General features: G+C 65.4%; 2 protein-coding genes across 2 annotated transcripts; both read right to left on the bottom strand.

The window, feature by feature from the left end:
- Positions 1-1,974: 1,974 nt before the first annotated feature.
- On the bottom strand, positions 1,975-8,493 carry LOC118169504 (motor neuron and pancreas homeobox protein 1-like). Its single transcript, XM_035330819.1, has 3 exons — positions 7,912-8,493; positions 2,679-2,839; positions 1,975-2,397 (listed from the first exon to the last, which is right to left on the bottom strand). The coding sequence occupies exons 1-3, from the start codon at positions 8,336-8,338 to the stop codon at positions 2,080-2,082; spliced, it is 906 nt and encodes a 301-aa protein (XP_035186710.1). The 5' UTR covers positions 8,339-8,493; the 3' UTR covers positions 1,975-2,079.
- Positions 8,494-15,754: 7,261 nt separating this feature from the next.
- IHH (Indian hedgehog signaling molecule) lies at positions 15,755-25,360 on the bottom strand. The gene is made up of 3 exons (XM_035330987.1): positions 24,467-25,360; positions 19,819-20,080; positions 15,755-16,944 (listed from the first exon to the last, which is right to left on the bottom strand). Exons 1-3 carry the CDS (start codon positions 24,767-24,769, stop codon positions 16,283-16,285), a joined length of 1,227 nt encoding a protein of 408 aa, XP_035186878.1. The 5' UTR covers positions 24,770-25,360; the 3' UTR covers positions 15,755-16,282.
- Positions 25,361-26,923: the final 1,563 nt, after the last annotated feature.

Here is a 26,923-nt window from a genome sequence, read left to right on the forward strand (position 1 = left end):
TTGCTGTGACCCCGCACGCGGCGTCCTCGCCTCCCGTGGCAACGACGGCGGCCGCCCGGGGCCAGCCCGCGCACGGGGGGGGCGGCGGGGGCCGGGGCCGCCAGGGGGCAGCAGGAGGACGTGCTGTGGGGCTATGGGGGGGGGGGAGTGAGGGGCTGATATGGGGGGACAAGGGGGCAGGTGGGGGGCAGGGGGGAGCCCAGGGGGCATGGGGGTGAGGATGGGTCCTGGAGGAGGAGAAGCTCGTGGTGCTGGCAGCAGGGCAGAGGGATGGAGGGGGGGGCGGCTGTGGGGCTCAGGGGTGGGATGCTTTGGGGGTGTGGGGTGCAGAAGGCTGGGGAGCACTGGCAGAGGGATGGGGGAGCCCCTCGATGTGGCCAGGTCACCCCTTGGAGCATCAGTGACCCACGTAACAGGTGCCAAAAGTTATGGGGCTGAGGCTGGTGAAGGGGCAGGGGGACGCAGGCCAGGCAGCCCTAAGGGCACAAGCCCATGGGGTGTCCCGGGTACCAGTCCCGTGGGGCAGCACCACCATGGCGGGTCCCCCCTGCGTCCTCCCAAGACGTCCCTCAAGGTGCGGGAGGCCCTCGTGTCCCCGGTGGGGACACCCAGGCAGCCCCCCAGGTGTTAGCGGCAGCGTGGCGCAGAGCAGGGCTGGCAGGAGGAGATGCAGCTTTAACGGCATTCGTCTGCCTTTACACCGTGAGTCACCCGGCTGCGCAGCCGTAAATCAGCACCCCAACTCCTGCGGCATCCATCGCGCCCCCTCCTCTGTCCCCCCGGCGCTGGACGAGCGCCTGGCTCCTGCAGGAACAGCCCCATAAATAACAGCCACAAAACAAACCCTCTGCGGCCGCGGAGGGCCTGCGCGCGGCAGGCGCGAGACGAACGCCTCCCATCCATCATTTTAATGGTTGTACTCTGGAAATTAAACCTGTCAGGGCCCGTCAAGGTGAACGGTTTCAAGTCTGTAACATCCCCTCCGCCCCCCCCCCTCCTTCCCGGCTCTCCCCGATTTTCCCTTTCCCTCTGCCCCTGCCATCCTTGCAGCCCCCCCAGCCCACCCCCTCCCCACAGTGCCCACCTCCACCCGCGCCCCTCCGCGCTCCCCTGGGCAGTTTTGGGATCTGGACACCCCCCGCATGGTCCCGCCGTGCCAGGGGGCTGTGCTGCCTGGGGACAGGGGACCTGGACATCAGGGACGCCTGGCATCCAGGTCAGGCACCCAGGGGAAGCTGCTGAGCTGCCAGCAGCCGCTGCGGGTCACTGTCCCCCCGTGTAGGATTTATCCAATATCCACCTGCCCGTCCGGTCCCACGCTCCCCTCTCCCTTCATCTCCTTCCCTGCCCATCCCTCTGTCCCAGATGTGCCTGTCCACACGCATCCCTGTCCCCTCTGTCCCCAAGCCCGGGGGGTTCTGGCACAGCCCTGAGGGGTGGCAGCAGGACGTGGGGTAGGGGCAGCCCCGTAATGGGATGGGGTGGCACAGCAAGCTGCTCCCTGTGCCTGCACAGCATCCCCGGGGGAAGCCCAGAAAGGGTGCAGATTTGGGAAATCTGCATATATAGACAGAGGGAAGTGTATATATGCACACACATCTATAGGGTCTGCCAGGAGCCTCCAGCATCCTAAGGACCAGGGGAGCCTGCTCACTTTTGGGTCACAGCCTAAGCCCAGGGCTCCTGGGGAGGTAGGTGGCAGGGGGCAGCTGTTGTCACCCCACTACTAGGGGCTGATCTGAGCCCCGAGACCCCCAGGGATGCTAAAGCCGCAGGAGGGGGCACACATCCTGAGCACCCCCCATCTCCCCCCGGTGCCCCAGGTAGGGCAGCATGGGGGCACAGGCAGGGCAGAGCCCATCCCCTAAGGAAGAGCACAGGCATCCGGATAACAGCTTTATAGGGGCAGGGTGTGGGGACTCCCCCAGATACACACAGAGGAATAATTACGAGTTAAATAGGATCCAAACACACATAAGTTAAAGTGGGGGGCAGGCTCCCCGCAGCCCCCCTGCCCTGCACGGGCACAGTCTGTGGCTGCCAGCAAAGAGGCCCCCGACGCCTCAGCCCAGCTGCCATTCACAACACGGAGCCCATCTTCCTCTCCGTGGTGCCCATCTCGTCCTCCTCCTCTTCCTCATCCTCCTCGCCCCCTGAGCAGGAGGAGTCGGGGCCGTAGCCCAGCTCGGCAGTGCTGTGGTGCAGGAAGCCCGAGCTGGGGCTGCGCCCCACAAACTCGGGGCTCTCGCCCTCCTGTCCCTGGGGCTCTCCGGGCAGCAGCTTCTCGCAGGCTTTGCCGAGCCCCCGCGGCTTCTCAGCCTCGGCCGTGGCCCCCTGCTCCTTGGCTTTGCGGCTCCGCTTCCACTTCATCCGGCGGTTCTGGAACCAGATCTTCACCTGCCCGCAAGGAAAGCACCCGTGTCACCGGGGCCACGGGCACCCAGCCCCGTGCAGCTGTGCCCCCCCTGCCCCCTCCTGTCCCCACTCCCCCCGCTGCCTTCCCTGCAGCACCAACCCCCCCAGGCTCCCATTTTTGCAGGCATCCTCTGGTCATCCCTGCCAGGAGGCTGGGGAGGGACTCACAACCCCAAGCGAGGGGCATCAGCATCACCCCAAATTCCCACCCCATGTCCCCAGCAGCCGCCGGTGCCCCCCCTACCCCCCCAGGACCAAGGTACCTGCGTCTCAGTGAGCATCAGCGACGTGGCCACCTCGAAGCGCTTGGGCCTGGACAGGTACTTGTTGAGCTTGAACTGGTTCTCCAGCTCCAGGAGCTGCTGGCTGGTGAAGGCCGTGCGGGGCCGCCGGCACTTCCCCATCAAGCCGGCCTGCGGGGTGGCTGCGGGACAGACAGCGGGATGGGGTCGGGGGGCGGCGGGGCCGGGGGCACCCCCTCGGCGAGCCCGGCGCGAGGAGGAGGAAGGCGAGCGCCTCTTCCATCGCCTCCCGCCCCAATAATGGCTTTATTGCCCGGCTGATACCGACCGGCGAGATACGTTATCAGGCCTCGGTGTGCAACTGGGATCAGTCCTGTGACTGGAATTAAAGCTCCTTTTATTGCCGGGACACGCAGGTGTCTGCCCAACTGCCGAGGGCCGCGGCGCAGGGCTCCGCGCGCCCCGCGCAGGGCTGATAGCTCGCCCTCGGCCCCGAGCAGGAGGCTGGGGAACAAAGGGGCCTTTGAGAAGCCAGCGTGGGGTGGCTCCCGCGCCGTGTTTGATCCCTGCTTATCTCCTCTCCGCTCGCTTTATTGTCCCCCCTCCAGGGTTTGGCTTTTACTGCTTCTCCCAGCACCGCAGCAATCAAAACCCAGGGGTTTGCAGCTGGGAGTAAAGGGCCGGAGCGGTGCAGGGGGGGCATTAACGGGAAAGGTCCTCGGCACATCACCCCTGCCACAAAGTCCTCGCCACATCCCACGGCACTGCTGCACAGCCCCGATTCTCCCTCCACCAGCTCATCGGCAACCCAGGCATCAGCTCAGAAGATCCCTGCCCGGCTGGGCACAGGGACAGGGACACACGTGGGACAGAGCGAGACGGAGCCCCACGGCCCCATGTGGGTTCGGGACGGGGCAGGGCTGCCAGAGGGGGATCCACTTCCAAAATGCCTCTGCTTCCTCAGCAGGTGGCCAGCAGCACCCGGCCGAGTGTGGCAGGTGAGGGTCACTGCGGCTCGCCCTCCTTGCGGGGCACGGGGCACCAGCAGCCACGTTATCTCCTCAGATTCCAGCTTTGATCCCGACCTGCCCATCTCTCGAGGTGTCCACCGAGCCCTTCACAAACACGGCGGTGACGCACGGCGCAGGAATTTATGAAGGGGGCATTAACTGAGCGCCATCCAGGTTTGATCCCGGGTACCTGGATGCTGGGTGGGACAGGTCAAACAGGCAGAGGTGGGGCTGGGCTGGGGCTCTGCAAACTTCGTGTGTGATGGGCAGGGGTGGACACGACCCCTCCTGCGTCCACAGCACACAGACCCGCGGTGCCAGAGCCACCTCACAGCCTCTGGCCGTTTAAACGAGGGACTGATCAGAGGGATGCCGTGCCGGTGGCTCTGACACGCACGCAAAATACTTTCATCTAAAAAGTGTTAGATGAAAGCTCAGCTCTGCAGCGGTCCGGGCTGTGGATGGTCTGTGCAAACCCTCAGCAGAGACACGGGATGGAACAGACCCAGGAAGGGCTCCTCCTGCTAAGGAAAGGGCCGTGGGGACTGGCTTCTCCCACCCCAACACGGAGAGCCTTGGGTGCAGTCCTGAGCCCATGCCCTGGGGCAGCGGATCCTGGCTCTGGGGAACACAGAAATCCTCCAGAGCTCCCCAAAAGGCTCCCCTGTGCTGCCTCCTGCAAGGCCAGATGTGGGGAGAGTGGAGGCACAGAAATGAGCCTTGATCCCGAAAGCAGGGGGAGTTCTGTCTGCTCAGGTTCAGGGGATGCTGACAGGCAGCTGGCTTTAGCAGCACCCCCAAAAGGGACTTGCAAGGTAAGACACTGAGGACAGCTTGGTCTAGCAAGAAAAGGAAGAACAGAAATTTTGCCCAAATCCAGACAAATCTAAATGGGATGTAGACAACTACCAACACAGGTGACTGGCCACTGGAGCACAATCCCTCTGTCAGCCCTAGGTCTTCCGCCTCAGAGTCTCCCATCTGGGCTCGGCACAACAGTGCCCATCACAGACCATGACTTTCTAGAACCCCTCAATTCCTCCTGCTCCAGTCCTGGCCAAACCAAAAGCCACCACCACCAGCACGGGGATTCTGAGGGTGTGAGGTACGTTCCAGTTCGCCGTGCAGAGGGGAAATGCCTGTCCTAACCGTGTGCCTGGTGGAACCTTCCCCCGCCCTGGGGCACGGACAGCAGCCCCCCAGGGCTCACCTCGCTCAGTTCCCTGCCAGCCGAGCTGCGAACACTTCTCCATCACTGCCACCACCCCACAGAAAGAGCAACCCATCAGGAAGGCTCTCCCCGTTATCCAGCTCCTGCCTCAGCATCATGCCTTTGCTTGACAAAGGGTTTCCTACCTGCCCGTACACCTCCCGCGGGATCACAGCTCATCTCGGTACCTCACCTCTGATGGGTGCCTGGCATTTGGCTGCAAAAATCAGGGAATACATTGGCTGGCCTGGAGCTGAGAAAGCCCCCGACTCCGCAGCCAGGAGCTGTACAGGACAGCTGCCTCCCGGATAATTAGATAAAGCTTATAAAGAATTATTAGCTTATTTGATACAGTTCCGTCTACTCGATAACGAGCCTAATCCAAGGTTGATATTAACCCACTTGGTTTTAATTTGGTTTGTTTAGCTATAGCTCACTTGGCTTTGTGGGCTAGCAGATAAAGGAGAGGAAATTAGCACCCCGCCCCCACGGGAGGTGTTTCTGCAGATGTCAGGGCTGGAGGGAGGAGAGGTGGTCCCACGGCCAGGGGTCTGCCAGCAGCCCCGGCTGCTCTCCACAGGACAGCGTGTGTAAGGGACCTTCCTAAATCTTCCACCCCCTGGTTTCCTCCATCGCTGGCTCCTGCCTGCTGTTTCCTAGCCCCTGCTTCCTGCCGATGCCAGACCACCGCACACACGGGAGCCTCGGAAGGCACCAGCCAGGAGCAGTCCCTGCAGCCCCTAGAAAGGCACCTGAGCACCAGGTCCCCAGCAGGGAGCCTTGTGCTCCTCCCGAGAGCCTCGCCACATCTCCCACCCTGCAGTTGTGCATCACCATGCTCTGCTCCTACCGATGTCTGCTGGGCAGGTCTCTGCTCTCAGCTCCCAGCACCCTGCTGCATTTCCACGCCACCAGCCAGGGCGAGTAAATCACAGCTCCTGTAAATTCTGACGCGCACCGCACCCCGGTGCCAAACGCTCTTCAGGAGGGCAGCCACTGCTCACGGGGAGTCCAAGCCCCCAGGACAGGACCCAGGCTGGGAGTAGAGGAGCCTGGGTGGCTGCGGTGAGGACATGCCTGCTCCTTGGACCTTCCCCGCCTGCCCTCTCGCTCTGCATTGCAGCAGAGGCACACGGGTGCTGGCTGCGGCTCCACAGAGGCAGATTGTGAGGAAGGCACCCTGCTCCGAAAAATGGCAGTGTTTTTCGGAGCAGCCCCAGCTCCCAGCCACAGCCGTGCTCAGTGCAGGTGCCCATTGCCTCAAGCCACCCCCCCAGCACCCTGCCTTCCCCTACAACAAGGGCAGGTGAGAGCAGAGCAAGTGTGTGCTGTGCATCCCTGAGAGCCTGCTGCTTCGCTTCAGGGGCTGTCCCTCTCCTTCTGCCACCCTGACCTTTCCCAGGAGACCAGACCACACCTTGCCTGCAAGACATCTCTACACTTGAAGCCAAAGAAGGAATTCATGTTTTGGCTCTAGAACCTCCTGTGAATACATCACAAGGGTGACCTCCTTCTGGAGTGCTCCAGAACAAGTCCTGGGAGGTTGTGTCTCTCCCAGGTATCTGCCCAGGGCTACTGGAGAGCTAAACAGCACCAGCAGCACAGAAACTCGTGCTCAGACACTCCAGAAACCTCATCCAGGCAGGTCCGTGTGTCCATCCATCTGGGCTGGGTGATGTGACAGGGACACACAGACCACAGGCAGCCCGAGAGCCCTGTGCTGACAGTGGGAGGCTCCTACCCAGCTCACCATCCTCTTCACGGGGGTGATGAAGGCCTGTGCAGGCAGCACGCCCTAGGCAGGATGCAGATGTCCCCTCCTGTCCCTGCATACCCTCACCACGGTCCCCACCCCCACACAACAGCCAGCATGCTGGGGCAAAATCTAGCAAGGGGTGGTGATGAATACAAGGAGAAGTCAACCTGCTTTTGAATCTTGCAGCAAGACCACAAGAGGAAGAGCTGGAGACACCCTCGAGAACCCAAATGATCCCAAGGGACTGGAACAAGGGCCTGGAGATGAATGAGCTGGTGCAGAATGAGGGCCAGGGCCTGATGGCAGAGCCTACACAGCAGCGAGAACAAGGGGACACAAGGACCGAGGGAGCAGGATCCCCTGCAAAGGGCTGCCCAGAACTGGGACCAAGCACCTTCTGACCAGGATATGGACTGGGGCAGTGGTCACTGTGGTTTAAAAAATCCACAGCCCTGGCAGTACTTGCCACATCCTTGTTACACCTCCTTGCATCCGCCTTGGCTCTCCCAGCTCTCCAGTCCCAACCCACCAACACTTGGGTCGGCGGCTGCTTTTCCTCCCCTGAGCTACCCCCGCTGGGGCACAAACCTGTCCACATCACCCCAGCCAGAAGCCGAGCTCGGAGGCATACTCTGCACCCTGAGGTGCCACCACCACTTTGCAGCCGGACCCAACCCACAGCCCCAGGGAGAACCAGGGAAAAAGGAGAGCAGCCGAGGGAGGGGAACAGCCACTTTCCCTCACCCTGTCCAGGTGTAACTTAAAAAGGGAGCAAAGAAAGGGCAGATTTATGTTCATTCTCCATTCGTGCATTATTATTCGTTTCCAGCGGCCCGGGGCGGTTTTTATTCGTTTCCCGGTGCCGGTCCCGCTCCCCGTTTCTTTCTTTTCGTTTCCTTCCCGCAGCGGCGGGGCACAACGAGCCCGCGGCGGCCGTGCAGTGCCGGCGGCTGGGGGGGCGCGGACCGAGACCCCCCAGGAGCAGCTCTGCCCTACCGGCCCCAGGGCCGGCATCCCCCCTCCGTGCCGCCCTACAGCCCCGGACCGGGGCAGGGCTGGCGGTGGGGCCAGATTCCCCCCGCAGCCCGGGACCCCGCTCGGGGGTCTCAGCGCTGCGGGTGTGATCCCGCAAAGGGCCCCCCGCAATGAAGAGCGGGGCCGGGCACAGCAAAAGCCCCGCAAGCTCCCGACCTCCGACGGGGCGGCCCCGGTGAGCCTCAGCCCCCCAGCCCAAGCCCCGAGGTGTGGGGGGGGCGGTCCCTGTCCCGGATCCCTTACCGTGGAAGTCGGAGAGCCTCGGCACCAGCATCCCGGCTCGGATCCAGTGCTCCAGCGGCAAGGAGCCGGCCACGGCCGCCTTCAGGTGCTCCGCGCCGGGCGGCGGCAGGTGGGGGAAGCCGGTGTAGGCGAAAGCGGGGTGCTGGCCCCCCAGGGCCGGGAGCGGGTACACGGCGGGGGGGTAGAGGGCCGGCAGGGCGCCGAGCCCGGGGCCGGGGAGATGCAGCAAGCCGGGTTTGGGGACGAAGCCGGCCGGGGCGAGGGGCGCAGAGACCTGGGGAGCCCTCGGCGAGGGGGTGTCGGTGCGCCCGGGGGGGCCGGGGCTCCCCGCGGGGCTGAGCCCCGGCGGAGACGCGCTCCTCGGCGGCTCTTCAGCCAGGAGCGCCTCGATGCTGAAGTTTTGGGATTTCTCCATGGGTTTGTGCATTGCGGGCCCCCCAACCCCAGCTCGGCAAGGCACGGCTCGCCTGCCAGGGCAGCGCCCGGCCGGGCAGCCCCGGTACCGGCGGGCATCCACCCGCGGGGCCCCACTCCGCTCCGCGGGGCTGCCCTCGGGGGCAGCCCTCCTCTCCGCTCCTCCTCCTCCCGGGTACTCGCTCTCCCGTCGCCACCGGGGGGGCTTTTTTAACCCCCCCTCCACCTGCCCCAGCTCCCCATTGGTTCCGCGCCGGCCCCCCGCCCCGCCGGCCCGGCCTCCCTCCCCGCGGGCCTCCAGCCTCCGGTGTCCTCAGCCTCCGGCACGGCGGTGTGGGACCCCGTGGGGCCCGATCCGGAGGCTTCTGCACCTCCCCGGCCTTGTAACCCAGCCCAGCTCCGTGCCCAGGGGGTCCCCAGGCTGCATGGCTCGCAGCACCAACACACAGCCGGGAGGTTTCCTCGGCGGGGAAACGGAGGCTGCAGAGGACATGGATCTGCTCAGATAGGGCAAGGCCAAACAGGCTTTGGTGGCAAGAACCCCCAGCCCTGAGGGGCTCTGCCCTGGGCACCTCAGGGCTGGGAAGGCAGGAGAAGTGCTCCGTGCCCCCCTGCCATTTCCCATTGCACTTCTCTGGGACAGGGAGATCTGTGGAGCTGAGCTGGCTGCACAGCATCCACCTCCCTGTATCACCCACAGCCATTCAAGATGCCAACAAGGCAGGCAGGGAGATTTTTACTCCCTTCCCCAGTCTTTGCTCTTCCAGGCAAGAGACAGCTTGAAAAGCACCACCAGGAACAGACAGAGAGGAGAGCCTCAGCCCTTCTGGGAGATGTGGGTGAGCTGGAGCAGAGCTACTGCAGCTCCACTGCCAGCAGCCTTTGGGAAGAGGCAGAGCATCTGGGAGCAGGTCTGTGCCTGTCTGTGTCCCACCTTTTGTCATGCTGATGCACCAAGACAAGCCTCTGGTTGTTCCCAGCAATGGGTCCTGCTCTTTGGAAGACAAGTAAGGCAGCTACTACAGCCCTGCTGAAGGATGATCAGAGCTCAAGGGAGCTCCCACCCCTGTTTCCTTCCCCTTCACCATTTCTATCCTTGTTGGATTCCCTGAGATTTTAGAGCAATTGTCCCTTCCCCAGTACCCCGCATCCCCCAGAGGCTCTGAGCAGACACACAGGGAAGAGAAAGGCAGGAGCACACACGGGGCTTTCCCCAGCCTCCTCTGCCCGGCAGCCCCAGGGGCTTCTCTTCCGCGAGCCCATCCAGCCTGGCCTGGAGCCCACTGAGCTCCCTGCACCCACTGCACCAAGGTCCAAAGGTTCCCCGTGGGGGGATAACTTCCTCCTTCCTTGGCCTGGAGCTTACTCCATCCTCTGAGCAGCCCCAAATCTTTGTACGGGGACAGACACACAACAGCCCTTCTCCAGCTGCCTCCCCAGGAGGGCAGGAATCAGCCCCACGGCCAGCCCAGGTCAACAGCAAGCAAGGCCATTAACTTCCCCAAAACAAGAGAATTCTAGGATGAAAATGGAGGAAGTTCCCTCCTCCAGGCGAGTCAAACCCAGATGCTGGGGCCCTGCAAGATATTTGCCTGGGGCAGGAGCATCCAGCAGGCAGGGACAGGAGCAGAGCCCAGGAGGTGGCCAGCAGAAGGGGCGGGATGCGGGCGGTGATAGATGCCAGGGTGCTGATGAGTTCACAGTCCTCGGGGTCATTAATCAGATCAGAGCTGGATTAAGGTGTCCGAGGTCTGATTAGCTTCATTTCCCGCCTCAGGAAGGAGGGAACTTGCTTTTCCATCCATCAGGGCCCTCCTCTGACAGCTCACCTGGCTGCTAACTAGATCTGAGGATTGCGCTGAGCGTGGCTGCGGCCTGGTCCCTTACCTCTGCCACTGCAGAAGGGGCTGCACGCAGGAGATAACACAACCCTGAGCATCAGCTGAAGGCCACAGCCCCCAGGATATCAGCCAGGGGGAGCCTGACCCCGTGGCTCGGGCACGCAGGGCACTGCAGGCTCGCATCCTTCCCCAGCCACCTGCCAGCGGTGCCTCGGCTCTCAGAAGCGAGCCGTGGAGGGGGACAGGTAACATTTGGGAGCACAGTTCAGTTTTACAGCCCCGCCGTTTCCTCGCTGTCACCTTGGGCAGCAACATAACACCCCTCAGCACACCCAACTGCCCCGAGATCAAAGCCCAGGGTGCCGAGGAAAACACACACCCCGATAAAAAACCGCCGACTGGGACCTGACTCTCGCTTTCCCAGGCTCAAGTCTTTATCCCAGGCTTCAGACAAAGACAAGACCCATGCTGAGGCTGTTTTAATTTCCAATTAACCCATCATTTTGGCTGCTCATATACCATGGTTTAACACCAAGCCGTTTTGGTGGGCTTGGGTGGTGGCAGGCACGGATTTCTACCATCTTGCTCCCATCAAGGCTTGAGCTTCTAAGTCTTGAAGGAGCTTTCCTGTTCCCAGGAGGCTTGCTGAGGATTAACCGCTCCTCCAGCCAGGGCTTTCTGCCTTTGGAAATGACTTCCCCAGATTTTTGGAGCCCTAACCATCACCCGCAGCGCTGCGGCCCTTCCCCTGCCCCTATCTCTGGGCTCTGGGAAGCCGCAGGAGGCTGGTGGGGAAGGTAAATAAACTGCCAGCCCCGGGGTGATTTGTGGCAAAATGAACAGCCCCGAAGTCACCTGCGGGTGGCCCGGGGAGATAATGGCTCCTAATTAGCCCTGCAGTGGTGGGAGCCGGGTTCTGTGGGGTCAGACCTGGCACGGCCAGCCCGGTGTCCCAGGCTGCTTGGTGGCCGTCCCCTCTGCAGAAAGCCCCGGTGCAGCTGTCCGCACAGCCCAGCGCTCACAGGGCTCCCCAAACCCCTTGAGGCGTCTCCCAGAGATGGCAGGAGCCAGGAGTGCCTCCAAAGCCACCTGCACGCCTGCTCCCAGGCTGTCCCTGCCTGCACCCCCTTCTGCTTGGGGTCTGCCTGCTCCTGCCCATCCCGGGGGTCTCTGAGCCAGCCTCAGGCTGCCCAGGGCTTCTCCAGGCTGTGCCACCAGCAGGCAGAGCTCTGCCCTAAGGGACACAGAGAGATCCCCACGTCTCGGCTCGGCGGGGAGCTCGGCAGCCCCCTGCCCAGTGCACCCAGCCTCCACGATGCCCCCACGGTGCTGAGCCCAGGTACCTGCCCCAAGCGAAGGGGTTAACACGGAGAGCAAACAGCGCAGTCCCTCCCAGACAGGCCTCCTGCAGGGATTTCTGAGCTGCTGTTTATTTAGCCAAGCAATTCCTCAAATAAGCAGCCCCGTCTCTGATGGGACATGGCAAGGCTGAGCAGAAAAACGTGTGAGCAGCTCCCCTCCCGGAGCAGGGGGACGGCAGGAAGGGCTGCTCGGAGCAGAAGGAGCCAGAGGAAGCAGTTGGATCCCAAAACCCACAGCAGCCATCCAGAGGTCCTGTCCACTCCCCCCCCCCCCCCCCCCCCATGCACCAAACAAGCCCTGGCAGGACCTGGGCTCTGCCTCGTTGCCCGTCCTTACCCCAGGCTTTGGCTTTTTGGAGAAAAGGGAGGCAAGGCTGGAACCTGGGTGCAGGGTGACCCCCAGCACAGCCTCACCCCCCACTAATGGGCTTTCCATGGAGTCGGCTCCCAGCCCGCTCCCAGGGTGACTGGATAAATCAGCTGCTCCTCCCAGGACCTTGGGCTCTAATTAATGTCAGCTCATTAACGAGATAACGGCCATTTATTACCCTGTCTCCCTGGCTGCTGATTAACCCTTTCCCGAGGCGGGGGGCGGCGATGGCATGGGATGGCAGGAGCTGGGGACGTCCCTGCAGTGACACCCGGGGGTGCCTCGGGAGGAAGGGGACAGGCAGGGCTTCTAGGGCTGAGCAAGGAATGGATGGGACAAGGTTTGGGGGGTGGAGGGGGGCAAATTTCTCCTCCTTTTGGCACAGAAAGAGGTCCATGGGTTACAGCCAAAACCCTCATGTCCTTGCCTCTAGATGCAAAAGCAGCCCCAGCTCCATCTCCCCTGGCACTGCCGCCCCACCGGCCCTATAGAGCAGTGGGGCAGGGTGATCTGCCCCGGGAAAGGGGGAGCCCAGGGGGCTGGGGAGGGCATGGTAACCCTTCCCGGGGGGCTCATGCTCTGGTTACATCAATCACGGTGCGCCGTGGCTCCCTATTAGCGTGAGCAGCGGCTGGTTAATCAGGCTGAGGGCTTCAGCTCGTTAAGCTGACACCTCCGCCGCGAGAGTGAGACATGGGGGCACGCGAGGTGCCACTTATTTATTTTCTTCTTTCCCAGGGAATATATTAAACAAATTAAATTCCTGGAGTGTTGGGTCAGCACGGATCGCTCTGCGCCTGTGCACGGCACAGCCGCGGGGAGGGTCTGCCGCAGAGCCCGGCCCCCCCAGCCCCTGGCGATGAGGCACAGCCCCTCCGTTCCCCCCATTTCCCTCCCCATTCCCCTTCCCTGGGTGCTGGGAGGAGATCTTGCAGGAAACACAGCATCTTCTCTGTAGCAGCTGAGTCTCCATCCCAGGACTCTAAGAACGGGGGATTTAGGAGAGCACCGTGCACCCCAAGAAGTGCCTTCATGCCTCAACAGTGCTGGCGTTGGCTTCAACCCATGTGGAGCCGCGAGAACAAGGCTCTTTGCTGACCCCCCCCCAGCTGCAGGACCAGCCACCCCTTCAAACCAAATGTTGGCCCTGCTCAAATGCCCCGAGGGTCCGGGTGCTCCACCCCACCCCGAGCTGGCCCCGAGCTTCAGCCCTGCTCCAGGGCTCTTTGGGACAATAACCGTGGGTGGGGGACTTGCCCCAAGTGAGCCATTTGTTGATTGATTGGCCATTCGCAGCTCTCCTCTGCCACCACCACTTCCCTCCCCATCCTCGCAGCAAAGCCAGCAGCAGCCTGTCCTGTCCCACCCCACCCCAGCCCCTTCCCCTCACAGATCCCGGTCCCTTCCACTTAACCGCAGCCCTCCCAGCACCTCCTGGGTTCAGGAGCGGTCCCACCTCCCGCTGGTGGAAGGGTGACTCCCTGGAGGTTAGCGAAGAATTAGAAATAATTTAATTTACCTCCCCGTTCGGGCGCTTTGATGAGCTGAAAGGCCCCTTGTCAGGCGGCGAATCCATCTTCCTCCAGCCTTACATCAAATTTCATTCCCTAATTAGAAACTCCTGCCCCGGAGCGTGCTGCCCCCCGCCCCGGCCGCCCCGTCTCCCCAGCAGCACCATTAGGAAAATAAATCGTTCCATTAGCCACATTGTTGTGGCTGGGGGGCCCCCGCCGCCGGGAGTTATTGGAGCAGGAGGGAGGGCAGGGGATGCAGAGGGATGATTTATTGAGGAAAAGGGCCCTGATTAGATCCTTCCTCGTCCCTCGCCCGCGCATACTCGCACACCCCGTCCCGGGGCACCCCGCAGCCTCTGGCAGGAGGTGACTGCGGGGTGGCAGCGGGGTTCCCGGGGCCGTATCCTGCGGGTGCCCAGCTCCCCAGGCAGCGCTGGGACCGTGCACGAGATAACATCAGCGCCTGCTGCCTGGGGGACCGCCAGCATCACCCCCTGGTGCTGCCACCCCGCAGCCGGGGCTGTGCGGGCGCTGCGGACGGCAGAAGGCCGGGGGGCGAGGGACAGACGGGAGAGGCGGGGCCGGGGCCGGGGTCCCCCCTTGTTAACAAGGCCGGGCCCTGTAACCTTTTCAAGGCGCTGAATGGGAGGTGGGAACCTCTCCTCCCCTGATTTGGGGCCGGGGGGGTCTTGGCTGGGGCTTAACGCGCTCAGACAGGGAGGGGGGACGCCCGCTGCCCCAGATGGGAGCATGTGTGGGGCTTCTCCCGCCGCCACATGCCCTCCCTCTCCCTCCCGCCCACCATTCACATGGTAATGGGGGCAAATTGATGGAGGGACATCCATTGTGGTACCCCCTCGGCAGCCCGGCCCTTCTGCCGGCCACCCACCAGCATCCCTATCCATCACCACCTCGGGGTGGGACGGGACGGGATGGGGGCCCCTGTGGGATCCCTGCCAGGATCCCTGTGCTTTCCATGGGGCTCTCTGGGGGAGCTGACAGGGCTTCAGGAGGGCAAAGAGCCCAAAATCTTATTTATGGGTCCCTCCTCTTCATGCCCAGAGCCAGCACCCCCCCATTTCCCCCACTTCCACCCTGCAGTGCCCTGCAGCAGCCTCCTAACATTTCCCCCATGCCCATGGATACCCTAAAACCCTGAGCCTGGAGACGCCCCCGACACCACGGAACATCCCCGAAGGGCACAACTGCTGCTGCTGGGGGGGTGCCTGTCCCCGTCAGCCGGGCTGGTGCTGAGGGGCGAGGGGGCACAGCCAGAGCATCCCCTCTGGAGCAGAGACCCCCCGGCCGCGGCACCGCCGGCAGCCCGATGGAAATTTCACTCCATAAAGCAGCTCTCCAAGGCCTGACCCCACAGCCCCCCCGGGGACCAATTTGTCCTTCCCTGTAATAAGAACCTAATTAAATTAGCCGAGCCCTTAAATTAGCCGTGGTGAGGAGGGCCCTCACTGACAGCCGGATTGCTCCGCGCTCGCCGTGCCGTGGGGTCTGGGGAAAGACCCCGGGGGGACCCCACTCCCACCCCGCTGTGGGACAGGGACGGGGAGGCTTGGGGATGGGGCAGGGGTGCAGGGGAGGCTGTGAGGGGCACAGGGGTGTGGGGTGGGCTGGAGGGGGGACGGGGCTGGAGGTTGTTAGAACCGAGCCGATGTGGAGACCCCCATGTGCCACGTAGGGGGGTCTGTCCCCAGGGGAGCACTGGGGTGCTGCGGTGATGGGGAGCCACACGGGACCGGCTCTCGGCTTGCTCTGCCCTGGGCTGGGGGCTGCAGGTTGAAGGCAATGCCCCCTCCCCAAGGCTGGCTCCCCCCACAGCAGAGCTCGGAGCACCCTCCTGGGAGATGACAGATTTATTGGGCCGTGTCCCCGACCAGGAAAGGTACATCCAGTGAAGAGACAAAAATACACTTGCCGACTCGTGCTCTCTCGCTTTGCCCTGGACAACAATCACCATAAAAACTGTGCTTTAAAATAATCTTTAAATAATTTCTGCTTTTCATTAAAATAATAATAAAAAAAATAATAAATCCCCCCCACCCCCAAACAGACAGCTTGCCCGCCCCTCCCGTTCCCACCTTCCCCTGCAGGCGCCCGCGATGCCTCCCGGCTATGGTACATACAAAGAGCAGATAAATAAATAAAGGCGCGTGATGCCGCAGGGGGGGCGCCGGTCACAGCCCCCCGGCCCCCTCACCACCTCCACTGCCGGGGAGGCCGAGGCTCTAACTGGGATTTTGGGGGATTTTTGGGGGGCCAGACCCCCAGCCCGGGTGAGCAGCAATGAGATACCCTGAGGGTTTGGGGTGCCGGGGGGCGGGAGGTCAGGCCAGGCAGGGCTCTGCTCCAGCACCTGGGGGGTTTCTGAGTTTTGGGGTGTAAAAGGCGTGGATTTGGGCTGGGCCAGCTCGGGTCACGCTACCCAGCCTTCTGCACTGGCAGCACCCGTGCCACCGAGTCCCGGATCTTGTGCCAGAGCTGTGCCAGCCCCAGGGGGAATGGCACCCCCACAGCACCCCAGGACCCCCCCCCCCCCAAATCCTCCCCATGGGGTTCAGCCAGGCTGTAGCTGCCGGGAGCTCCCTCCTCTGCCCCCCAGCCCCTCCGGGCCCCGCTCCCCCCCATCTGCCAGACCCCCGCCGTTAGCTAACCCTGCACACGCACACGCACATCACACGCACACACACACATAGCAGCATGTGGATCCCGCCGGGGGCGCCCCCACCAGCACGGGGGCTCGGAGGGGGCACGGAGGAGGAGTGCAGGGGATCCCCCCTCCGCCCCCCTCTGCCGGGGGCATGTCCCCGTGCCGTCCCCGAGAGCCGCCCCGCGGCCACCTCCTCCGCCAGCGCACCCTCAGCTCTCCGCCCGGGGCACCCCCAGCGGGTGGAAGCTGTCGGGGGGCAGCAGCAGCCTGCCCAGGCGGTAGAGCAGCCCCGAGTACCAGTGCACGCCGTCCCCCTGCGCCCCCGGCCACCCCACCAGGCTGTGGTAGAGCCGGAGCGGCCAGAAAGCCAGCTGGGCCAGCTGGTGCTCCTGCACCAGGGCGAAGCACGAGGCCACCACGTCGTCCACCACCAGCGTCCCGTGGCTCGTCAGTGGGGCGTAAGCCCCCACGTCCGTCCGGCCCCGCACCCCCACCACCTCGGCGGGCTGCAAGCCCCCCGAGCCCGCCGCCACCAGCACGAAGTGTCCGGGGCGCACGCGGCTGGCGAAGGTGGGGCGGAAGCGGGCGGCGGGCGCCGAGGCGTTCTCGGCCACGAAGAGCAGGTGGGTGGGCGTCAGGGCCAGGCGGCGGGGGGGCTCCCGCGTCTCGATGACGTGGAAGGAGGTGAGGGCGCGGGGTTCCTTGTCCAGGAAGGCCAGGAAGTCACTGTAGGTGGGACGGCCAGCCCCGTCCATCGCCAGCACCCGCTGGCCCGGCCGCAGCGCCCACAGCGGCGTCCGGGCGCCGTTCTCCAGAGTCGCCAGCGCCCGGCCGGGGAAGCAGCCGCCCGTCTTCGCAGCAGCCGAGTGCTCTGCGCAGGGAGAGAGAGGAGAGGAGGGTTACCCATCTGCGAGACCCCCAGCATCTCCCCTGAGACATGCAGAGACCCCGTGCTGCCCGGCTTTGCCCGCTGCTCTGGCATCGCCACCCTGCACGGCTCCCCTGCGCACAACCCTGGGGTCCCTCCCCGTGCCACTGGGGGGTTGCTGTGTGTTCCAGCGCCCGCTTCCCAGTGCAGGGCCAGGGCACTGCGACCACTCTGCAAAGCAGGGTCCCCAAACCTGCCTGGCCCAGGGTGCAGCCAGTGCAAAGCGCAGGGTGAACACCCTTGGGTGTGGGGGCACCCAAAGTTTGAAGAGAGGGTGCAGAGCCCCGTGCTGGTGGCAGGCAGAGGAGCAGAGTGCGCGGCCGCTCCCTGGGTGCCGGGGCGCTCCCTGCCTGCCTGTGCCCCACAGTGCAGCACCCACGGCACCACCGGGAGGCTGCAACAAGGAACGGCGGCAGGGCGCAGAGCCCAGCACCGCAGCTCGCCCCCAGCCCTTGCTGCAGCCCCCTCCTCCTCCTGCCTGCCCCTCGCCCCGCGCTCCCTGCACCAAAGCCCTCTCTCAGCTGCAGGGACGTGCCAAAAACCCCAGCCAGCATCAGGGAAAAGCCACCAGGCTGCGGGGCAGGGCTGCGCCAGCAGCTATCACAAGGTAAAGCACCCGAACACCTGGGGACGTGTCCCCTGGGGTGGTGGCACAGGGGGACTGCCCCTCTCCAGGTGAAACAAGTCACCGGCTGTCCCCATCGCCCAGGGTACACCCAGCCAGGTGCTGGCTCTGGCAGGGGATCCCTGGCTTCCCAAGGAGTGATGCTCAGCCCCCGGCTGCCCCGGCTCCCCCAGCGCACAGCCTCAGGGTCTTAGGGTCTATTTGATGCCCTCCCACTGCCTGCCAGGGATATCTCACTGAGGCTCCAGCTCCTGGCCCTGCACAGTCCCAGCCTCGAGCTCCCAACCCCCGTGGCCCTCTCCCAGGTCCCCACCTGACCCCTCAGCCTCCCCCCAGGTCGCACTGCCCCCCATCCCTCCCCAGCCTCGGGCAGAGCCAGATCCCAGCCCCCAGGCCCATGAAGAGAGGCATGCATCTCTGGGACAGAATCCTTTTATTGCTCAGACGAGGTGCAGCATCCGCCCCGTGCCTGCTCCCCGGCAAGGGACAGGTCCCAAATCCTGCACCCCACGTCCCCAGGTAGGCGGCAGAGCCACGGGGAGGGGGGCTGGCAGGAGAGCAAGGGGGGTACCTGGCAGAAGCAGGGGCACAGGCACCGGGCACGGAGGGGTGTGCGGGTGCAGGGGGGACCCGAGGAGACGCAATACATACAACAGGCCACGCGGCCATCCGTACAAAAATAAAAGCCATTTACTAAGAGGCAGGGGCAGCCCGGCTGCCCTCTGTACACAGCTCCGCGGGGGAGGGAGGGGGCAGGATGTGCACCCCACAGGCTCCACCACACACCCCATGGCTTTGGGGATAAATCAGGGGGGGAACCCAGAGCCCCGGGGAGCTGCTGTGAGCCACAAGGCTCTGGCCAGCCTCCAGAAGCCCTCCAGGGTCTCAGGGCCCTGCTCAGCTGCCTGGGCCGTTGCATTTGTCTTCAGTCAGTCCAGGGGAGAATCCTGGGCTTCAAGAGCCTTGGTCCTTCCACGGGGGCACAGCCCCACTCCTCCAGCCAGCCCCAAGGCACTGGGGTCACGGTCCTCGCTTCGGAGCCCGGCCCCGTTTCTCCGGCCAGCCCCGCTGGGCACCGGGAGCCCCGGTCCTTGGCCCACGCTTTGTCCCTCTTCTCCGGGGCTGCGTCGCTCCCTCTCTGCGCCGCGGTCGCCCCACGTCCATCGCGGGCTGGAGCTGTGCCCGTCCTGGCATCGGCACGGGGGAGCGGGTCAGCGCGGGGGGCCAGCCTGGCGTCTGGGGGTGTCGGGTCGCAGGCTGCGGGCTAGGGCAGCAGGACAGGCACAGTGCGGTGGGAGCCGAGCGTGGGGACGCCCCCGCAGCGCCCGGGCGAAGCGCGGGGACGAGGGGCACCGAGCGGCACCGCTGCAGCAGCCCCCGGCCACCGCGGCTCCTTGGGCATGGGTGTGCGTGGCCGGGGGGCACGCCGTGGCCGTGGGCACGCCGGGCTTGCGTGGCACCGCCGAGGCTCTTTCCACGCGCGGGCACGGCCGTTTAGCCCCGGGGCCCCAAGGCGTGGAGCCGGCTGCGCGTCCACGCCGTGCGTGTGCCGCTGCTGCCCTCTGCCGCACGCCGCCGGCACCGGGCTTGCAGCCGGGAAGGGACCGGGGGGGCTCCGGGGGCCTCGGGCACTGCTTCCCCATCACCACCCCCCTCGGCCGGCACCCCATAAAATCACACCTCGGAAACCCCTTTCAGCACCGTACAGGAGAAGCGAGCGACAGCAGCGACCGCAGCACCCCCTTCCCCCCCCACGGGCCCTGCACCCCGGCACGGAGCTGGCCCCAGAGCACCCTGCCCTGTCCCTGCCTCGGTGTCCCTGTCCCTGCCTCGGTGTCCCTGTCCCTGCTGCACGATGCCCTGGTGGCCGCAGGAGACCCCGGATGGGGGCTAAGGGACTGCAAGGGCAGCGGGGACAGGCTGGGGGAAAAGGGGGCACGGGGTGGGAAAAGGAGGTGGGTGGAGATGGGGGGTCATGAGGCAGCTCTGATGGGGAATTTGCCCCACGGCACTGCTCCCACAGGGGTGTGACTCGCTCCCTGCCCCGCTGCCTGCCCCAGTTAAGGAAATCAGCCTGCAGGAGCCAGCACCCCCCAGGAGCACCCCCCCGCCAGCCAGCAGCCAGGTTCCCATGGCACGTTGCAACAGGGGGAACGTCCCCCAGCCCCGCTCACCGTCCCCCCCAGCCTTACCTGACTTGACGGAGCAGTGGATGTGCGCCTTGGACTCGTAGTAGACCCAGTCGAAGCCGGCCTCCACGGCCAGGCGAGCCAGCATGCCGTACTTGTTGCGGTCCCTGTCCGAGGTGGTGATGTCCACGGCTCGGCCCTCGTAATGCAGCGACTCCTCCGAGTGGTGGCCGTCCTCGTCCCAGCCCTCCGTCACCCGCAGCTTCACCCCCGGCCACTGGTTCATGACGGAGATGGCCAGGGAGTTCAGGCGGTCCTTGCAGCGCTGCGGGCCAGAGGGGCAGAGTCAGCAAAAGCTTTTGGGGTCGGGGGATTTACCCTCCTGGTTCGCAGGTTGCGTCCCACCGTGCTTCCACGAAGCCAAGGGACAGAGAAAAGCAGCTGGCAAGAAAACCCCGGGGTATGCTACGGGCAAAAAGAGGGACTGTGACACGGCCGTCCTGCCATGAACACAGCCCCAGGGCAGCCTCACAGCCTCATCCCTCCTCTGCCCGTGTGGGAAATGCCAAGCCCATCGAAACGCCCTGTTGTGCTGGAGCTGCGGGGCGAGCCCCTCTCCGGATCTCTCTGTTACAAAGGCTGAAAAGCCAGGGCTGAGGGACAGCAGCAGGTCCCCAAGCCCCAGGGCTGCCACAGAGGTCACACAAGCGAGCAGAGTCCTGCCTCGTCCTGCCCTGCTGGGGTTTCTCAACCCAAAGCACTCCCTGGGGATGCCAGCCCTGGATTTCTGGCTGCTTCCCCCAGCACAGCATCTCCATCCACAGCTTCAAAGCTGCTCCAGCCTTGCACGAGCCCCTTGTGCACCTGACTCAGAAGCACAGCCCGCACTGCTGGCCCCTTCCCTGGCTGCAAAGGGGATGGAGGACAGGTAGAAAAGGTGCAGAGAAAGCGATAGCATGGCGTTGAGGAGCTCCTTGACAGCCCTGGGTGAGACTGCCCGGCCAGGAAGAGCTGCTGGGGGGGTACAGGAGAGCTCTGTAAAACCAGAGAGGGGGACGGAGCCGTTGTGATCCCATACGGGGCAAGTCCTGGGAAACATTACATGAAAGAACCGGGCAGCAGGCTAAAAGCAGACACCGCAGGGGATGTTTTTGTGCTGTCACTGCTGAGCTGGAACTCCGTGCCACAGGACGTCACGCTGGCAGCCACACAAGCAGGTCATGAGACACTGTCCCAGAGAGCACGAACCAGGGCTATAAAACCTGGTGCTGGGTCCAAGCCCTGGCTTTGAAAGGCCCTAGCATCGCTCCTGCAGGGAGCTGCCCCCAACACGTGGGCCCTCACCCTGTCCCCCATCACCAGCTCCTGCCCCGGGGCAGGTGGGTGCTGCTGCTCCTGGGGAACCCCGCTTGCTCTTGGCATGGTCCAGGCCCCAGGAAGGGCAGTGCCAGGCAGGTCTTTGCCCCACATGGGGCGGGGGAGCGCCTCTGCCCTCGTCTCATGGCTCCCTGGGTGTGGGGAGATAAGCTGGGAAGGTGTTGGACAAACAGTGCCCAGGAGAGGGGAGGAGGAGGGAGGGGAGCGACTTTTGTCCTCACCAGACACCGCCGTGGTGCCACTCTGCGCACGGCACAAGGAGCTCCCAAGGCCCCTGCTGGCAGACAGGGGGCTTGGGGCTGGGGGCTGCCCTGCAGAGGCAGGCAGCGAGCCCCCAACACCCCACTGCATCCCCTGCACGGTCTCCGCTCCAGGTGTCCCCTCGCCACCCCGCTCCGGTCCCCCTTGCGCCCTCACCGCCGACCTCTCCATCCTCCGGGTGCTCCCTGAGGGGCAAAGCCCCTACACGCCCCCCGAGACCCTCCGACCTTTGTCCCCTGGTGCGGGACAAAGCCCCCGGGGACAGGCCAGCCTGTGCTAGCGGGAGCCACCTGTGCCACCCTTGTCCCCAGAGCTGCCACCCCCAGCTGCCCCCCCCTTCCCCGGGCTGTCAGGGTCCCCGCAGCACCCAGCACCGGCCGTGCCCGTGCCTTTGGCGGCCAGCAGGTGTCAGGGCGCGGGCAGGGAGCGGCAGCGAGCAGGTACGGGGGGCAGGGACCGGGCGGGGATGAGCAGTGACAAGCGGCGGGGGCGAGGGCGGGCAGGTGGCGATGCGCAGGGAGCGGGCAGCGATGGGGAGCGGCGCAAGAAGCCTCTGGTGTCCTCCCCGGGCTCATCCAGGAGGCTGCGGTCCCCAGCGCGCAGCCCAGGGGGGGTGAAACATCCCTGGGGACCGGAGAGGGGCTGGGATGTCCAAGCTGAAAACCCGAGAGGCAGGCAGACGGCGGGGTTTGGGAGGAAGGTGCGTGGTGACAGCGTGTGAGGGAGGGCACAGTCGGTCCCTGTCGTGTCACGGGTGGCCGGACACCTCCAAGCCACACGTAAAGGCTTGGCACTGTCCCACAGCAGGGGATGTCACCCTTTTGGGAAGGCAGCAGGCCTGGAGGAAGGGCACAGCACCAAGAGGACGCAGCCATCGGGGACCCTGGGACACTCAGGTGGGACCTCAGCCTCACACAGGGGCTGTGGGGGGGATGAGATTGCTCGCAGCCGCCTCCATGCCCAAAACCTGGCCAGGAGAAGAAGGATCACACCGCACCTATCCCCAGGTGGAGTTTCTCCCAGAGGGAGCCAAGATCCTCTCCTGAGGTCCCCAAGAGCGATTTGTCACCGCCGTGAGGACGGTCTCCACACCAGTGTCTGCAAGGGGTGATGGCTGGGGTAGGGACACCATGGGGGCAGGGGGGCTGGGACATTCCTGGGCCAGGCTGCCACGGAGAGGTGAGGCAGGCTCTGCCTCCAGCCTTATCTCAGCACCTCCGAGTGGGACCAGCGAGAGCAAACACACTGGAATTCTTGAGGAAGATGAAACGATAAAGGGAAGGCGGGCAGAGAGCAGCACTACCCACCCCCCCAAGCAGGCGGCATCGTCAGGCTGCCTGGGACACCCAGACCCTTGGACTTGGGGAAAGAAAACAGGTTTGAAGTGAGTCAACAGCAGTAAAAGCCAAGGCACTGGGGGAAGGGACAAGGAGCTGGGTCAGTGGCCTTTCCCAGCCCATAGCTACACGGGGCACGGTGCCAAAGCTCCCCCACGCCTGAGGGCATCTCCCACAGCCGGGGGCCAAGGGATGAGCCCGGAGGGCTGTGGGATGAAAGCGAGCTGCCAGGAGTCGTGCCAGGCAGTGGGGACAGTCCTCTGCCCGGCTGCCCCAGGCTCCACGGTGCCCATCCGTGCACGGATGTGCAGTGGCAGGGATTGTGTAGTGCTGAGAGCCCTCACTTGGGCAGCGCACGTAACCTTCAAGAAGACCAGGGAGCTTCCAGGTGCCCTGCCAGCAGGGCAGCAGGGAGGAGGGGGCTGGCACGTGGGACACGGAGCCTGGGACATGGTCCTGGGGGGGTGGGGGGGGGCAGTGGCACTGCCTGGGGCAGGGCAGGTGGTGGGAGCAGTCTCATGGGCAAACAGTCAGAGGTGCTCTCCTGCCTCTGATCCAAGCCATTCGATGTCACCCGCTCAGCAGAGCTCGCTCTTCCTCAGCATCCCGGGAGCTGTTCTGCATCAGGGGATGCAGGCTCCAGTGACCAGCAGTCACGGCTTGTGCGGCTCACGGGGGGCTGGATTCAGCCCCTCTGCTGCAGCCCCCGGTCTGAAAACCTCCCCATGCCACAGCATCTGCCCCGGGGACCTGCCCCTTGGGGCGCATGGGGTTGCAGAACTGCCAAGCCAGCACCCGAGCCACTTCTCTCTGTGTTACCAATACCTCGGGCAGAGTCCACGGCCAGAGCCCCACTTGGCTCCTGCCACCAGGAGCTCACCCACCCGCCTGCCGGCCCCCCGACCAGGGTGTGCAGTGGGCAGTGGGCAGCCCCGGCTCCCCCCCGCCTCCCCCAGGAGCTGGCTCGGGCTGTAACCCAGTGCTGAAGCTGGTGGCCGGGTTTCTTAGCAAGGCCGTGCGGCTCCTTATCTGCATTCCTGAAACCCTCAGGCATTCTCCTGGCAATATTAAAACACAGAGTAACCTTCGTCCAGCATCACCCCCGCCACCCGCCGCCGTCCTCTGTCCCCCGTGCCCCTCCTTCCCCTGGCCCAGGACACTTGCAGGCTGTCTTCAGCAGGGCGTTTGCGCCGACAGCTTCTCCCCTTCCCCAGACACTGCAAACCGAGGGCTGCCCCCTGCCAGGCTCCCCGCACCATGCCACCCGGGGGGCACGGGGGAAGCGGTGGCACCAGCGTACAGGGGCTCGGCAGCAACGTGGGACGAGGCCAGCAAGGTGCTCCTGGAGCTCCTCTGCGTGCCCCCCTCCTCCTGCGGGCACAGCTCTGCCCTCCGCTCCGCGGAGCAGAAGGGCAAGGGCAGGCAGGGCGCAGCGGGGCAGGGTGCTGCCCCACCGGGGAGCGCCGCGTCCCGGCGCCGCCGGCTGGAGGCACGGCGTGGCAGCGTGCTGCGACCGAGGGGACAGCGGGACACGGGCTGGGGACAGCGGGGCAAGGCGCTGCCACCTCGGGGGACGGTCGGGGTGCTCGGCGAGCCGAGGCGGGGTGCTGCTCCGGAGCTCCCGGTCCCGTCCGTGCCGCACCGGGGCACCCGGCCGGGCACCGGTGGCAGCGGAGCGGGGCCGCAGGTGCCCGGCGCAGGGGAGGGGGGAGAAGGGAGCGGCGGCGGGGCCGTACCTGGGTCATGAGCCGGTCGGCGCCGGTGTTCTCCTCGTCCTTGAAGATGATGTCGGGGTTGTAGTTGGGCGTGAGCTCCTTGAAGCGCTCCGAGTTGCGCGCGATCTTGCCCTCGTAGCGGCCGCTGGCCCCCAGCGTCTTCTCGGGCACGTTGGGGCTGAACTGCTTGTAGGCGAGGGGGATCAGCTTGCGGGGCGGCCGGCGGCGGCTGCCCACCACCCTGCCCGGCCCGCAGCCGCGCACGGCCGGCGCCAGCAGCAGCGCGCACCCGCTCAGCAGCAGCAGCAGCCGCGCCGGCTTCATGGCGCGCCCGGCGGCCCCGGGGCGGCCCGGGGGACCGGCGGCTCCGGGGGCTCCGGGGGCCCCGTTAGGCTCGCCCGCCGCTCCCTCCGCCCGCCCCGGGGCTCCCCATGCGGGGCGCAGCCGGCGGGCAGGTGCCGGTGGCGGTGCCGGTGGCGGTAGCGGTGCCGCCGGAGGTGCCGGTGGCGGCGGCGGTGCCTCGCGGTGGCGAGGAGCGGGTGCCCGGCGCGGGTGCGCTCCGGCCGCCCGGTGTCGGTGTCGGCCCGCTCTGAGCTGCCGTGCCCCGGCGGCGGCAATAAATAGCGAAGGGCCGTTTGTTTTGGCAGGAGAGCGGCCGCTTGCGGGGCGCGGGGCTCGGCGCTGCCCGGAGCCCCCCGCGGTTTGCGCCCTGGCGGTCAGCGCGGCGGGGCTGGAGCCGGAGACCGGAGCCGCCGCTGCCTCCGCTCCCCGGGCAGGAGTGAGAGGGGAAATTGAAGAGATCCGGGACCGGGAACCGCCAGGACCGCACCCTGCCCGTGTCCCAGCCTCCCTGCGCCCTCCCTCCCTCTCCTCCTCCCCGCGGAACCTGCCCCGGGCCGCCCGCAGCCTCCTCCCCCCGGCCGAGCCCCGGGGCCCGCAGCCCACCCCGCCGGGCCGCCCGCTGCCACCTGCCCCCCGGGGCCGCCCCAGGACGCTCCCGGACCGCCAAGCCCCCCCCCCCACCCCCCCGCACCCCCTTTTTTCCCCGGCAGCCCCCCCGGGGGCTCCCCCGGCGCGGCGTGGGCACGGGGTGGCACCCCCGGGGCTCCGGCCCCCGCCGCGCCGCCTGCTCGCCAGGGGCCCGGGCCTGCGGGCGGGGATCAAACAGAGCAGGGAGGCAGCTGGTTGAAATTTAACCACAATATTCTCGCTCCCCATTGTTTCCAGGGAGGCCCGATATTTCCACAACAGGATTATGGCATCTGATTAACTCGCTGAGACAACAATGAGGGGCTGGGATGGGCTTCCCCTTCTAGCTGCCAAAAGGGGAAAGTAAATACAACACCCTGATTTCAGGAGCGAGGCTTCGCGGGGCCCCCCCGGTTCTCCCCCAGCTGTGTGCTGGGGAGGGGTCCGGCAGGGCTCTGCGCGCTCCCCGCTGGTTCCCCAGGACGTCCCCAGGTGAGGCGGTGACCTCGGGACACACCTGCACACGCAGCCCTCGCGGGGACGCCCCCTCACCACCGTGCCCTTTGGTGGGCACGGGGTGCTCCAAGGGGTACCCGGGAAGGCCAGGCTGGAGCAGCCCAGCCAGCAGCCCGGCTCTGCCCGCAGGTCTGCGCTGGCCTCATCCGCACCGAGAGATCCGGGTAAGAGGGTTGCAGCTGGCAGCACCCATGTGCTTGGGATGCTGCTGCCCAACGGCCCCAAAGGACCATTTCCCTTGTGGCAGCAAAGCTGGCTGGAGGTTTTCCCATCTGGGTTTTGTACTCGGTAGCCACGCGGCCAAAAGCCGTGCCCAGAGCTCTGCCAAGCCCTGCCACTGCATGGGACAGCGTGGATGTCCTGGCTGCTGCACCCACACGTGATGGAGCAGCAGGGTCTGGCCAGCAGCCCCCAGCCACAACACTTGCACATAAAACACTTGCACATCTCCTCGGCTGACTCTTCCAGCAGAGCATCCTCGGGCAGCCAACAGGCAGAGCAGAGACCTGTCCCAGCACCACTCCCCGTCCCCGCCTCTGCCTTCTCTGGGGCTGCAGCAAGGGCACAGCTCTGTGCATCACAGCCACACCACAAGCAGAGCCTGGCTTAAGTCTGCAAGGTCCTCAGGGCTGCCTTGCACTCCCACGAGGAGGGAGCCCAGCTCCCCCCTGTGCTCATCGCTGCCACGAGGAGCGGGGAACCGGAGTGTTTGGGGCAGTGCTGAGGGTGCAGCACATCACAGGGAGAAGTGTCCTACGGCTCCCAGTGGCCTGAACCCAGACCCAAAGGGTGCTGCAGCCTGTGGACACGCAGTGTGCATGGCACTCTGTCACACGGCCCTGTCCCTGCCTGCAGCCCCAGGGTGACAGCAGCCTGGCTCTGCCCTCCCCGGTACCCTCTCCCCACAGGGACTCAGGGCTGTTTCTTTCAGGCCTGACACAGCCAAAGTCAGACGGGGACCTGACTTGGGTTGCACCACAGCTCCTGCCCATG

The sequence above is a fragment of the Oxyura jamaicensis genome, chromosome 7 (assembly GCF_011077185.1).
Source record: "Oxyura jamaicensis isolate SHBP4307 breed ruddy duck chromosome 7, BPBGC_Ojam_1.0, whole genome shotgun sequence".
Lineage (NCBI taxonomy): Eukaryota > Metazoa > Chordata > Aves > Anseriformes > Anatidae > Oxyura > Oxyura jamaicensis.

Excerpts from the sequence above, each read along its gene's own strand:
- LOC118169504 (XM_035330819.1), bottom strand. The coding sequence starts at position 8,338 with ATGCACAAACCCATGGAGAAATCCCAAAACTTCAGCATCGAGGCGCTC. Across the intron at positions 2,840-7,911 it reads GAGGCTCTCCGACTTCCACG|CCACCCCGCAGGCCGGCTTG; the intron begins GTAAGGGATCCG and ends TCTGTCCCGCAG. Across the intron at positions 2,398-2,678 it reads TGATGCTCACTGAGACGCAG|GTGAAGATCTGGTTCCAGAA; the intron begins GTACCTTGGTCC and ends CCTTGCGGGCAG.
- IHH (XM_035330987.1), bottom strand. The coding sequence starts at position 24,769 with ATGAAGCCGGCGCGGCTGCTGCTGCTGCTGAGCGGGTGCGCGCTGCTG. Across the intron at positions 20,081-24,466 it reads CCGACCGGCTCATGACCCAG|CGCTGCAAGGACCGCCTGAA; the intron begins GTACGGCCCCGC and ends TCTGGCCCGCAG. Across the intron at positions 16,945-19,818 it reads CCACTGCTCCGTCAAGTCAG|AGCACTCGGCTGCTGCGAAG; the intron begins GTAAGGCTGGGG and ends CTCCCTGCGCAG.